The following is a 13607-nucleotide window of genomic DNA, read 5'->3' on the forward strand; positions in this document are numbered from 1 at the left end:
GTGGGGACCAGTTGCTGAAAGCAGCAAGTGGTCTGGGGAAGCTCCCAAAGGCGGCAAGCCATTGAAGCTTCCCCTTCGTGAACCCCGCCCATCCTGTGGGAGGAGGCTTGGCACCTTGTCCCAGGATGTGCATTGTTTCAGGCCCCAGAGAGCAGCAGGCTCTCGACCCAGGGGTCCAGAAACATGTCTGATGGTGGCAGCTGAAAGCAGCCACTCAGTCTGGACACTAGTGGTAAATTAGTTTTCAGGGGGCATCTCCAAGATGCCCTCTGTGTGCATTTTTCATTAAATCCCACACTGGCATCAGTGTGGGTTTAATGTGCTGAGAAGTTTGATACCAAACTTCTCTGTTTTCAGTGTAGCCATTATGGTGCTGTGGAGTTCATAATGACAAACTCCCAGCAGCATATACTCTTAAAGGCAGCACTGCACTTAAAATGTCTAAGAATGGATTTAGACACTGTAGGGGTACTGGGCTCATGCACCTGTACCCTCACCACTGGTATAGTGCACCCAGCTAGTGGGGTGAATGACCTATGCCAGGGCAGTGGGTTGTGGGCAGGGCACACAGGTGTGTGCCATGTCGACTCTTCACTTTGTTCTGCACCAAAACAGGCAGCCTGCAAAGGCAGTGTGTGTGTGTAAAGGTACAGGGCCTCTAAGGGTGGTACAATAAGTGCTGCAGCCCTTAGAGGTCTTCCCTGGTCGCAGTGCCATGGGTACCTGTGGTACCATTTACCAGGAGCTGACCTGTGGCTAGAGATGCCAATTGGGTTAGTTTTGGGTAAAGAACACAGGCCCTGGGAACCTGATTGGCAGGGGACCCAGGGCACATCAAGTCAAAATGCATCAGTAGTCTGGCATCCAACACTAAATGATAGGACAGCCAAAGCATGTGATCTACTGCAGCACATTCTTCAAACTGAGATACAAATGGTTGCAAAAGACAAATTTTATTTGGAAGTGGAAAAGAAAAAAAAGTTGGCAAAGTTTCAAAGATTTTCACAAAGAAACAAAAACATTAGTCTAGGTCTTCCATTTTACATAGGCAAGTTTTGAGACTACTTGACGGACTACAGAAGCTCTGCTCTCCAATCAGGCAGTAAATTCATTTCATATTTATGTAAGAATCCATTGATCTCTTAACGAGCAGCAATTCAGACAATATTCATCTTGCAATTAGACTTGCAACCAGGGTGGATAGATCTACGATTTATGCATAGCTATTTGGACTTGAGACTAACTTTCGATTTGTCAAAATATTTCAGGACAGTATGAAGGAATTTGCCTTCTCAGAAGAACAGATATTGGAAATTTCGTTAAGGTTTACTTTACACATCCAAAGGAAGCGGGCCTACTCCAATCTTGCTGGAGAGGTGGTGAAGATTAAGGGTCCCTATGAAATCTATGCTCACCAGCACAAAAACAAAAAACCCACAAAAAACATGAAAAAAGCTGCAATATATGCAATAATGGTCTCCAACTAGAGAGAAACTGACTGATATTCAGGATTGGGATAATGTACATATTAAGTGTTGCAAACAGGAAGCAGACTGACATTTAGAAAACACAATGAACTTGACTTTGCAGTGCAAATCTTATAATACCTGTACTGATACTCCTTGGGGTTTGTATCCTCTGCCGTAGTATTTGCCTCCTCTTCCAAAAGTTCTTATGACTGGGGTGGAAATGACACCCCTAGGACGCCTACAAGCAAAACAAAAAACACAGATGTACATTAAAACACCCCAAGCTTGTAGATAAGAATGCATACCTAGTGTAAAATAAGTTACTATGCATAACTTCAAAAATTGATATTTATTGAAGACACGTCCTGGTCCATAGGTACAACTATATCCTTCCATTGCCAAGATTCACAAGATCTAGAATAGGTGCTGTACAACTCTCTCATGCATTTGCAAACATGCAACACATGATAATGACATAATGAACGATGCCGATACTTAAATGTCTCCCAGGCTGAACTGGTACATATATGAATGTAGTTTGTTAGGATGCTCCGATGAAGTAATGAGTAAACAAGATCTCCATCTTAATGTTTTGGCTTGCTCTGGGATATGTTTATACCCAACTACTACTGCTGCTCTATATGTCAGTATATGGACTATGGCTTAAGTTAAATAAAACAGCATTTTGCCTAACTGCCTAAAAAAAACAAATAATAATAAAAAAAAAAAAAAACAGAATGTGATTACTGAATACTTATCACCTAGCTCAGTGGTGTCCTACATAGGTCCCAGATTGCCAATACCATGCCCGTCCGCAAACAAATTTACCTTGCGTGATTCTAAACGGACCTCATTTGCATTTCCTGAAAACTTGGGTGGGATTCTGACTGCTTGAATCTACTGTGGACTTCACTGCTCTAGATGATTGGAAGGAATTCCTTGTGCCTAAAACATTACATCACTAAAGGGTCTTCCTAATGAATATTCATCTGTAAGAAACTAAATTATTATTTGAGATGGGTGCCTACCTACCTCATGGAATAATCAAACCTTGTTATAGAAAACCTTCGAAGTCACAAATTAAATTAACCTCAGCTCTACCTCCTGGCAGCTATGACACAGAGCAGAGAGACAATTTAGGGCAATGAGCAAAGTCTAAATGAGTAGGATCTAAACTGAAATAAGTTGAAATGCAAAACACAAACACACAAAAAAAAATAGAATGTAATATAATGAACCAAACAACAAAACATCCAATAAAGAGAACCGGAGATAGGAATTTAAGTTTTAAGTAGCAATAGCACTGAGAAACACAAAGCGCCAATGATAGTCAATGCTCACAGTAGACCAGGATCCATGCATCATTTGAAGCCAATGGCAATGGAGTGCAAGTTGGATACATCAACCAGAGCCGTCCTGGTCAGAGATTTTAAATTTCAACTTAGTCCTTTAAGTCCCAAATGACCACATGAGTACATTTCTAAAGCCCCTAGGACCTCAGAGGAGGCACTTAAGAGGCTCATAGGATGTCAGTAGAAGCCAACAGCAAGGATCAGTTGCATGAAAGGCTTCTTGTAGCTCATTGTAAACCTGTGGCTTCAACATGAAGTCAGCCTTTTGGCCATTGGAGTCCACTTATTTGTCATTGGTACAAAAGGGAGTCTAGTCCTTCACTGCTCCTTTCATGTCACAGGCAGCAGGTCCAGTGTTGTTCTGTTCTTCCTCAGGTCCAGGAGTGTTCTGCAGTTGGTGCCTGCAGAAGCCACATGTATCCCTGGTATGAGCTAGTGTGTTGGAATGACTGCTAGGCATGTCCTAACTAATGGGGTAAATATTCCCAGGGTTAACCCTACCCACTTTGGGCACTTTCAACATGGCAAAAGTATTTGGTCACACTAACTAACCTTGGGCTCAGAGGGCTGGGGAAGTGTACTATGGTAATCCTAGTGTCCCATCACATCCAACACTAAAATCAATTTTTAAGGAGCCACTGCACCCACAATAAAACCCAGAGACAGAAGTCGGGTAGAACAAAAGTAGGGCTTTCCAGCAAGCAGACAGTCAACAAGAATTGTTCTGGCATTCTGCTATCTTCATTTCTAGTATGCCTCCAATGATATTTGTAAAATCCATAGACAGAAGTCTGGTAGGACAAAGGAGGGTTCATCAGCAACCAGACAGCGACTACACAAGGATTGTCTTGCCATCCTCGTCTCTGCCTTTCAAGTATAACCTAAAGTGTTATATGAAAATCCGGCAGACATGTCAAGAAGGATTTGACACTGCAATTTGGAAAAGGATGTGAATAGCCCTCACCCTCTTGCTTGGTGCAATTCAGAGGAGTCATCTCTGCCCATTCAGTCAGTCTATTGTTTGCTCATGGGAAACATTTCACACCTATTCAAATGCTAATCCCTGGCTGGGAGACTTTTGAGAGCAAACCAGTCTCTAGGAACTTCAAGCAGATAAAAGTTAACTTTCTAAAAGTAACTTTTCTTTATTTTGGTTTTTAATTAAAAATCCAGCTTGAATTGGATTTTTAAAACCTATTAAAATAGTTGTTTAATTTTTCTAACTAGTCAATTCAAGGCGCACAGCTTTAGAATTTCTGATCTTTAGTCTGGTTTTCGACATAGGACAGGTAGGTATGTCACAGTGAAAAATAGCTTCTGGGAGCTATTCACTGTAAGGACATGATATTACATTCCTACACGTCCTACTTTTAAATATCATGCACCCTGCCTTGTAGACGACAAGGTCTCCTTAGGAGTGACTTATTAATATTTAAAAGAGAGGTTTAGATCTGTCAAAAGGATTTTATAGGTCAAATAACAGTTTTTACACTTCCACAGTCAGGCTACAAAGGGTAAGCCTGAAGCCATGTTTGCCTGACCACTTTAGTGGATGGCGTAATAGGTGCTTCATTCCACTAGTGGCATTTAACTTCCAGGCCTTATGTACACCATAACCATATACAAGAGACATGCAGGTAAGTTAAATATATTGATTAGAAGTACGCCAATCTGACTATATTTAAAGGGGTTCACAGGCACTTTACTAACGGTTAGTAGGGGCCCGCATACACATTCTAGTAGTTCTTCCACTGTACAACATAATGTGAAAAACGATCTTGTTACTATTCCGTTAACCAACCTTGAGTTCATGCAGTGTAGACCTTCCTGTTGTTTCCTAATGCTTATTAATGACACAAAGATATGTTGGAGCAAGGAGAACTTTCTTCTATTAACTTGGAGTAAAATGTCCAACAGGACATACATATAGCAGTTAATTTGGTGTGGAATTGTGCAGTGTACAACATGTATGTTTTATAGCTTTTGAAACAAATTTAATAAATGGACTACAATGATGTTCCACAGTTAAACCATAGAAGAAAATACTCCATTCATTAAAAGCTTATAGAAATGTATATTTAAACATTTACGATACTAAAGAGCGGGAAATAGAAGTTTCAATACAACTAAAGGACTGAGGAGCAGAAGACAAGTTTATGGAATGTATTTACCCTCTTGGTCCGCCAACAGAAACCACCTGTATAGGGAAAGGTCCTCTCCCCCTTCCACGTCTTGTTCCAGCCCAATGGCCAACAACTGTGCCAGCTATTTCAAGCTTCCCTCCCTGAGAAGGAATAGGTTGGACTCCTGAATAAAAGAAAATAATTACTTTAACTGGTTAATTAAACATACTTAAGTAAACATCATATATTTTTAAAACATATATAAAGATAGAGGTACACAGAAGTATGTCCCAAATATAATAACTGTATATGTGTAAGAGAAAGCAAATAATGTAAAATAGCTTTCACACTTTCAAGTTTTAAGTTAAGACAGAAATGACCAGCTTGACATCACTGCTGAACTCTAGGTTCCAGACTTAAAAGATAGTCATGCCCAGCAATAAGTAACATGATACGCTAACCGCATAAATAATGGTCTCAAGCTGATTGGGTTAGTTAACCTCCCACTGCTGATGTCTAGTGTCACCGGCAGGTCATAAGCCTTTAGCTGGTAGGAGGGCCAGACCCTTTAATACTTTGAGGTCGACAAATTTGGTACTGGTACACTGAGTACTATTTTTCAAAGTGCTTAGAAAAAGCAAAAACATTTTATGAAAGGTAGGTAAAAAATATTACCCTTAAAAGTAACAAAAATAATAAAGAAGCATGGTTATAAATATATTATAAGGACCGAGATGGTTCTCCCATTGGAGACGTTCAAATCAATGACTGCTTTGTAGGCAATGGTGACCAGCTTGAATTGGTCAAATACTCTCACAAAATCAAGGGCAACCCCTGTTTCTATCAATCCTAGTAGAAGCTATAAAAACAAAACCAGAGTACGCTTTCCCTGACATTGCTATATTTGTACCATACTACCCACAATAACCTGACCTAGCCTGATTAATCTCTGATGAGACTGCAATGAAAGCTGCAGCATTTATTCTGAACCAAAGTACAGTGGAATTAATATTGATTTGCAGATTTGTCGCATGTTTACGTCATGAGATGTAATAACATATTGCTGTAAGGATGATAGTCCCTTTCAACCTGTGTACATGGTGTCACCCACTTTTAATTGCTTTATTGTACAAGTCTGATGTGCCCCTAATATGTAGGGACTCCTAAACTACTGATGGGTGCTTTGCAGCATCACCCCATGGGTGCTCCCTGGGATGGGAGACCAACACCCCACATTGTCCGCCTCCTCATCCTCAGGATAGTATCTACCATTTTGCCCCCATTCAGGCCAAGCCATGGCTTATGGCTTCTGCTGCTGGGGTGCTGAAGAGTAGTTTGAGTAAACGGAGCACTTAAAGACTCTACCAACTGACTGATGCAAATATAATACACCCTGTAATACAACCCTTAGCAAACATTAGCTTGAGTAAAGTAACCTGTTGTATGGTCACCAGAACATGATCATAAACATCTATTTTACTGTGAGAAAGATGTTTACAATATGGACCAAAACCCCATCCCTAATTTCTACCTGTTATCCCTTGATTTGGGCTTTCTGTAAGGAATACACCTGGTTTCCCAACAGAGCAGGTTCTACAAGGTACACCAGAACCCCCTATGCTTTGGACAGTAGCTCCTGCTATTCCAGATTGTTAGACCTGGCACCACTGGTGTGAGTCTCCCTTCCTTTTTTCGCTGTGTCTCCTCTGTTTTTGCTGGTTATAGATGCTCTGGGCGCTGTGCCGCTGCCATTCAGTGCCACAGCGCGAATGCTCCCTTTGTAAAGATGACATATGAATTGGTACATCCATGATTGGCTTATTCAGTTTACCTGTTAGTCCCTAGTGGCCGGTGTGTGCCCAGGGCTGGTAAACCGAATGCTGCTGGTGGGCCTGCAGCACTGGTTTGTGCCACCCACAGAAGCAGCTTATAAAGTGTGTCTCAGACCTGCCACTGCAGTGTCTGCGTGCAGTCCAGAACTGCCATCCTGGCTGTGAAGTGCACCCGCTTCCCAGCCCCTAAAACCTTCCCTTGGCATCATGTAATCCCCCCTTATGATAGGGCGCATTGTATGTGTAAGGTAGGACATGCCCTGTTGTATGTAGCATGTCCTAGTAGTGAATTACACCCAATTTCGTTTTTCACTACTGTAAGGCTACCTGTTCTCCATAGGCCAGAATGGGAGGTCTGGGCTATTACATCCTATAGTCCTAACTGACCCACAGAACATGGTAGAAAAACGAATCTAGTATGCCTGAGCTCAGAATATTAAAATACATCTTTTAGTGAAGGTTATTTTTATATTCTGTGTTTGAAACTACCACTTTTAGAGTATAGGTACTTTCTTGCCTAAGCCTTCCAGTTGCTCTGCTATTATTTGTATTGGATGTCTGGTTTTGGAGGGACAGGGCAGGCTGAGTCAGACCTGGGTTGAATAGAGCGACCTGCCTAGGTGTGAGGGGAGGGGTAGCTCCTGCACTTGAATAGGACTGTGCCTGGCAAGGTGAAAGCTGGCTCCACCTCCCACTGTGCGTCTGAGGCAGACCCCCTCTTTCTGAAAGGAAGGATGCAGCCTGATCAACAAAGTGCTCCAGGGCTGGGCAAAACTGGTTCTGGCTGGGTTCAGAGGCTTGGGACCCCTAAGAACAAAGGGGGTTTTCTGTGTCATCTGCAGCAGCGGATCCAGCGGAGAGGTGACCGCACGTACCTGGGCTTTCTCCCCCTCCCTCGCCGCCACACGCCATCAGAGGCAGCCACAGGGGGAGACTACAGTACCCAGCAGCCCCCTATTGCACCGCCCATTTCCGGCGGAAAGCGCGCCCGGAGGCGCTACTTCAGCAGCGGCTCCCCCGGTGGAGAAGGGGTTTTCTGTGTCATCTGCAGCAGCGGATCCAGCGGAGAGGTGACCGCACGTACCTGGGCTTTCTCCCCCTCCCTCGCCGCCACACGCCATCAGAGGCAGCCACAGGGGGAGACTACAGTACCCAGCAGCCCCCTATTGCACCGCCCATTTCCGGCGGAAAGCGCGCCCGGAGGCGCTACTTCAGCAGCGGCTCCCCCGGTGGAGAAGGGGTTTTCTGTGTCATCTGCAGCAGCGGATCCAGCGGAGAGGTGACCGCACGTACCTGGGCTTTCTCCCCCTCCCTCGCCGCCACACGCCATCAGAGGCAGCCACAGGGGGAGGAAACTACAGTACCCAGCAGCCCCCTATTGCACCGCCCATTTCCGGCGGAAAGCGCGCCCGGAGGCGCTACTTCAGCAGCGGCTCCCCCCGCGTCGAGGGACGCGCGCGGGCGTCGCCGGGCTGAGCCCGGGCAGAGGGCGGGCCGTCTGTGGCCGTCAGGGGCAGACAGTGGCAGGGCTGGGCCACCTCCCTTGATTTGCAGTTCGGACAAGCATTCTCCTCATCTGGAATAAAGGTTAGTGTGTGCATCTACTCTCCATGGGGAAAGCATCCGCAAACCCCTCTGGTCCGGGCCCTAGGAGTCCTCCCATCATCACGTCGGCCCTGGAAAGCATGATAGAAGATGCTTTTCTGTTGGTCACGTCGGAAATTGAGGCCACTGAACGGAGACTCTCATTGGGTCAAAATACCCTCATTAATGAAACAGTCGACTTACCTACGTCCCGTGGTGCGGTTAACACTGACTCTCTGACTCCTGTGCCGCTCACATCTAACATAATAGTCGCAAACCCCACTCAACATAAAAGTTTACCTGGAGTTATAGAGGTCAATCAGTTTGCTACCCCCATCATTGAAATAGCCGACTCACAGCAGGAAATGGAAGCTGCTCCCATCACCGCTAAATCAGCCCCAGCTTCCAAGACCACTGGGGGAAAAAGTCAGAGTGGCATTACTAAAGCACCTATTGCCAAAAGGAAACAACCCCCGCGCAACAATAAAACCCAACCCACCCCTCTGAGTTTGTGGACACGTGGGAAATCTACAGCAAATGCGGGATCGGTTAATGTAAGCACACACTTACAGGGCCCAATCAATAGCACTGATGCCTCAACGACCATTACCGCAGCCACTAATTCCTCGCGTATACAAACACAAACTGAGCCAACACTCGCACATGGCATGCCGGGATGGCCAATTGAAAACTTAATTGATACTATTGTGGATTCAACTTTTAAACAATTGAAAAGTCTAATGGATAAACAATTTAATCTTATTTTTAAACGTCTGGATAGACTGGAGAGCCTAGTTAAGAAGGAAGATGCAAAAAGGAAAGGATCTTTTTATCATCGATCAATGCAGGGGGGAACGGTTACTGAAAGACATGGAGGCCACCAACAAGGTGACTCAAGAAGGAAGTGGCAAACGCACTTTAACTGCAGTAGATAATATATGTGCTAAATGTGATGGCAGTAGGGCGCGCTTGCCCAGCAATTCTGCATCAAGCAATTTGGTCAGCACACCACCCTTGTCATCAATGTCTGTGAATACCAATCCCCCCCGTCTCCCCCCACACCTAACAGCAGCCGCCCCCGAGATAGTACCACCTAATCTAACTACACTTACTAACCATGAGTCAATCATTCCTACCCGGCCTATAAAATATGCCACCCCGGTACTTAATCTACCGCCAGAGGCATGTCCTTACGCTTTAATCTTAGCCGGAGTACCACCTCTAAAAGAGAACCAAAGTGAGTCTTGGGATCAACTCAAGAATAAGTGTATTGATTGGCTATGTAAGTTCAAGGGGGTGGGCATGGAGTCTGCTAATGCAATCTTGATGGTGAGACGGGTGGGATGGGTTGGTCCCCTGACAAAAAATATCGTGGGCGACTGTATAGTCATAAATTTCAGGTACCCCCCCCTGGTAAAAAAGATTCTAAAATGTAACACTATCCACCCTAATATTGCAACGGCTATAACTGCCTTACCACTGGGCTTCTTCTACAGACCACCTCAAAGTAATCATCACCTTATTTTACCAACTTATCCCGTACATAATCGGTTCGATGTTCTGACCGATTTGGAGGGTCAGGATTGACTCTCGTGCAAATTTTTAAACACTGCAACACTGCCTCGGGAGGTATCAACAGTTAATCGGGCTATGTCCAATCCTAGTCCCACCGAGAACCCCCAAATGGCTAGCTTGGTAGAGTGTATCACCTCAAGTACTTCCAATTGTGCTCACATGTCCTCTGCCCAACATCTAAAAATATTAAGTTGGAACATTGCTGGCCTTAAATCAAAAATGAACATAGTAGAGTGGACTAATATGGTCAGCAATTTTGATGTCCTAATGTTCCAGGAGACCTGGTGCACCAGCAGCTTGCTACTTGAGGTTTTTTTTTGTCTTAATAGCACTGCCCCTATCCCTGAAGCTGGTCGACCTAGCGGGGGCTTATCCACATGGATAAAGATTACCGCAGGATGCAGCACTAAATCCTTACGGACAAACGATAGTCATCTCCAGGCCACAATATATTCAAACGGGATTACGTTATGTTTTATAAATTTTTATAATAATGATTTTAAATCACTCCCCAACAAGAATTTTATCATTTTATTTGATTTTATCGATGATTTGCTAGCAGGCAATAAGTTTGGGAAATTGGACGGCATTTGCTTAGGGGGAGACTTTAATGCACACTTATATAATAGAATGGAGAATACCACAGCCTTATTCCACTCAACTATTTCGTGCAAAAGAGGGGAAGAACTGTTTAACTACTTATCCTCCAGGGATCTAACCGATGTCATGGTAAAAGCTGGTGGATCTCCCGATACTGACCAGTTGCCCACCTATACAGGTCGTGGCTGTTTTTCCACCATTGATTATGTTTTCATATCATCGGCCCTTGAGAATTGTCTTGTTAAAGCTGAGGTCCTATCAACTTGTTACAGTGACCATAACCCCATTCTGACAACGATCAAATTTGTCAATAAATTCACTAAAAGGAAAGAAATTGGGGCAAGGGATTTGGTCGCATCCACCGATAAATGTAGAGTAATTTGGAAAGGCATTAACAACAAAATCTTACTTGAACGAATTATAAAATCTCACCCTACAACTGTGGAAACATGTTTGTCCAGTGATTGCCAGGACACAGAGATTGTTGAGGCTTTTGTTGGGCTATGCTTTGCCATCAAGCAGGAAATTTCTAAACCCATTAGACAACACAATAAGAGCTATAGATGGTTTGATGGGGCTTGCTCACGGGCCAACCGGGACCTGCGTAAGGCACTTGCCGAAAAACCCCGGAACATGACACTGGTTAAGGCCTTGCGAAGAAGCTATAAAAAAGCCATAAAATTTCGCTCAGATGAGATTTTAAAGGAGAGGTGGGATTCACTGGCACGTACCGCAGTACTGAAAGATGTGACTGGGTTCTGGGGCGAAGTAAAAGCTCTGAGGTCCATGGGATCCAACTTAACCCCCATTAACTGTAATATACCAACTAAGTCATGGGAGGAGCATTTTGCAAAAATATACACAGCCCCAGTAACAACCACAGATCCCTTTTGTACAGATATTAAGGTTGCTATTTCCATGTCTGAAGTGGAAGATGCCATTAATCAAAGCGCAGGGAATAAAGCCCCTGGTCCTGATGGACTATCAATTGACTTGATTAAATCTGAACTAGATTTTTGGTCCCCTTTGCTGTGTAATGTCTTCAACAATTTGTCCAATACCAAAATTCCTGATACTTGGTCAAGTAGTGTCATTGTACCCATTTTTAAAAAGGACGACAGATTAAATCCCAGTTGTTACCGCCCCATATCTCTAATAGAGAATACACTGAAGATTTTGGGCAGGGTGATTTTTAATAGAATCAGACTTTGGGCAGAGGAAAATCACATTCTTCATCCCTGCCAGCTGGGATTTAGAAGCAACGTGGGAACAGTTGAACAATGTTTGAATTTAAACCTCATCTTAAGTAAGTATACCGTCGCTAAAAAAGTTCCCCTGTATTTGGGTTTTATGGATTTATCGTCAGCGTTTGATTTCGTAAATCGCTCGAAACTCTGGGAGATTCTTTTAAACTATGGATTAGATGAGACACTAGTTCATTTTCTGGCACACTTGCACAGAGACTTAAAAGCACGAGTCAGGATAAATAATGAGGGAGAGGTCTCCGGGGATATTTTAATTGGTAGAGGGGTCAGACAAGGCTGTGTCTTGGCCCCTCTACTTTTTATTCTGTATATAAATGAATTAAATAAATCCCTGTCTAATCTTTCATGTGATGTGCCGAATATCAATGGCAATTTACTCCCAGTACTTTTATACGCTGACGATGCGGTCTTGATGGGCCGCACACCCAAAGCACTTCACACTTTAATTACGGGATTTGTCTCTTTTATGGCTGGTTTGGATTTGTGTACCAACTTTAGGAAGTCATATATTATGTCTTGCGGGCCTAATAAATACCGTATCAATCACATAGTTTCTGGTGATAACACCTTAAAAAGCACAAGCACTTTCCCGTATTTGGGCCTGATTTTCTCAGAAACGGGCTCTTGGTTGGCACATGCAGCACACGGCAGAAACAAACTTGCCAAGGCAGTTAATTCTATTATTAGCCTACAACAGCCAAAGAGGGCTGAGGTTATGTTGCCCCTAATACAAATTTACAAATCTCAATGCTTACCAACCGCAACCTATGGTGCCGAAGTGTGGGGGTACGCCAAAAGCAGCGGCATCCAAACTGAAGAAAATAGATTTTGCAGGAAGGTTCTGGGGGCACAAATATCTTCACCCACCTACATCTGCCACAAAGAGTTAAACCTGCACTATGTTGAGGATTTCATCAAATCCCGGTCAGCTCTATTCTGGTTGAAGATTTGGCAAAACCCGGCAGCAATCTTAACACAGAAAATAATCAATGATTGCCTTAAGTGCGATAGGGGCAGGTCTATACCATGGTTGAATGCTGTAAAAGAAAGCTTATCTAGTGTAGATTTGGAACACATCTTCTACCATCACCATAATGCAGAGAGCATGAACATTAAGACAGTGAGAGAGCTACTATATGACTCATTCCGAAGGGACAGAGAACGCTCAGAGTTTCCTAAACCATCAATAAGTAGATATATTTCCATCTCGTCCTGCCCGGGCTATAACAAAACCTCCCCACAGGAATATTTGAAAAGGAATATCGGTAGATGGAACAGGAGCATTCTCTTTCGCCATAGGGATGGGAGCATAACATATTCACTCTGCTTTCCACTTGGTTTTAATAAAAATCTTGAATATTTGCCCTGTCCTTGTGGAAATGGTTTAAAACAAACAACTTTACATTTTTTGCTTTTTTGTAATTTTTACATTAGATACACAAAACAGTATTTTATCCCCTATTTCAGGTCAAAAGCTATCACTGACCATAAACTGGCATATACTGAAATATTACGGCTAGGAAGCGATGAGATGATTATCAGAGCAAGCTCATTTTTGCAGTCGGCGATACGCTCACGGAATACGATGGTTACTACATAAGACTGTATCCCTCAGTTGTCCTTGTTTATCTATGGCCATTGTTAGGTTATTATATGCCTGGCACACCTACTGATACTGTTTTTATTTAATTGTTAGTCTGTACATCTCTTCATGACTCTGATTATATGTCTGGATAAGTTTGATTTATTCGAATTTGAGGTGACAACTTGCATTAATATATTCAGAACATGTTTTTGACTGCTGCTT

At 43.4% G+C, this 13607-nt stretch overlaps 1 protein-coding gene across 2 annotated transcripts in view; it reads right to left on the reverse strand.

Annotated features, from left to right (window-relative positions):
- FAM120A (family with sequence similarity 120 member A) overlaps positions 1 to 13607 on the reverse strand; it is a 439339-nt gene that overhangs the window by 27271 nt on the left and 398461 nt on the right. For both annotated transcript variants that reach the window (XM_085624582.1, XM_085624581.1), the window contains 2 exons: positions 4993 to 5128; positions 1608 to 1707 (listed from right to left, as the gene is read on the reverse strand). In XM_085624582.1, the coding sequence (XP_085480708.1) occupies positions 1608 to 1707; positions 4993 to 5128 (236 nt within the window). The remainder of the gene's footprint in view (positions 1 to 1607; positions 1708 to 4992; positions 5129 to 13607) is intronic.

This window comes from Triturus cristatus, chromosome 9 (assembly GCF_964204655.1).
Source record: "Triturus cristatus chromosome 9, aTriCri1.1, whole genome shotgun sequence".
Taxonomy (NCBI): Eukaryota; Metazoa; Chordata; class Amphibia; order Caudata; family Salamandridae; genus Triturus; species Triturus cristatus.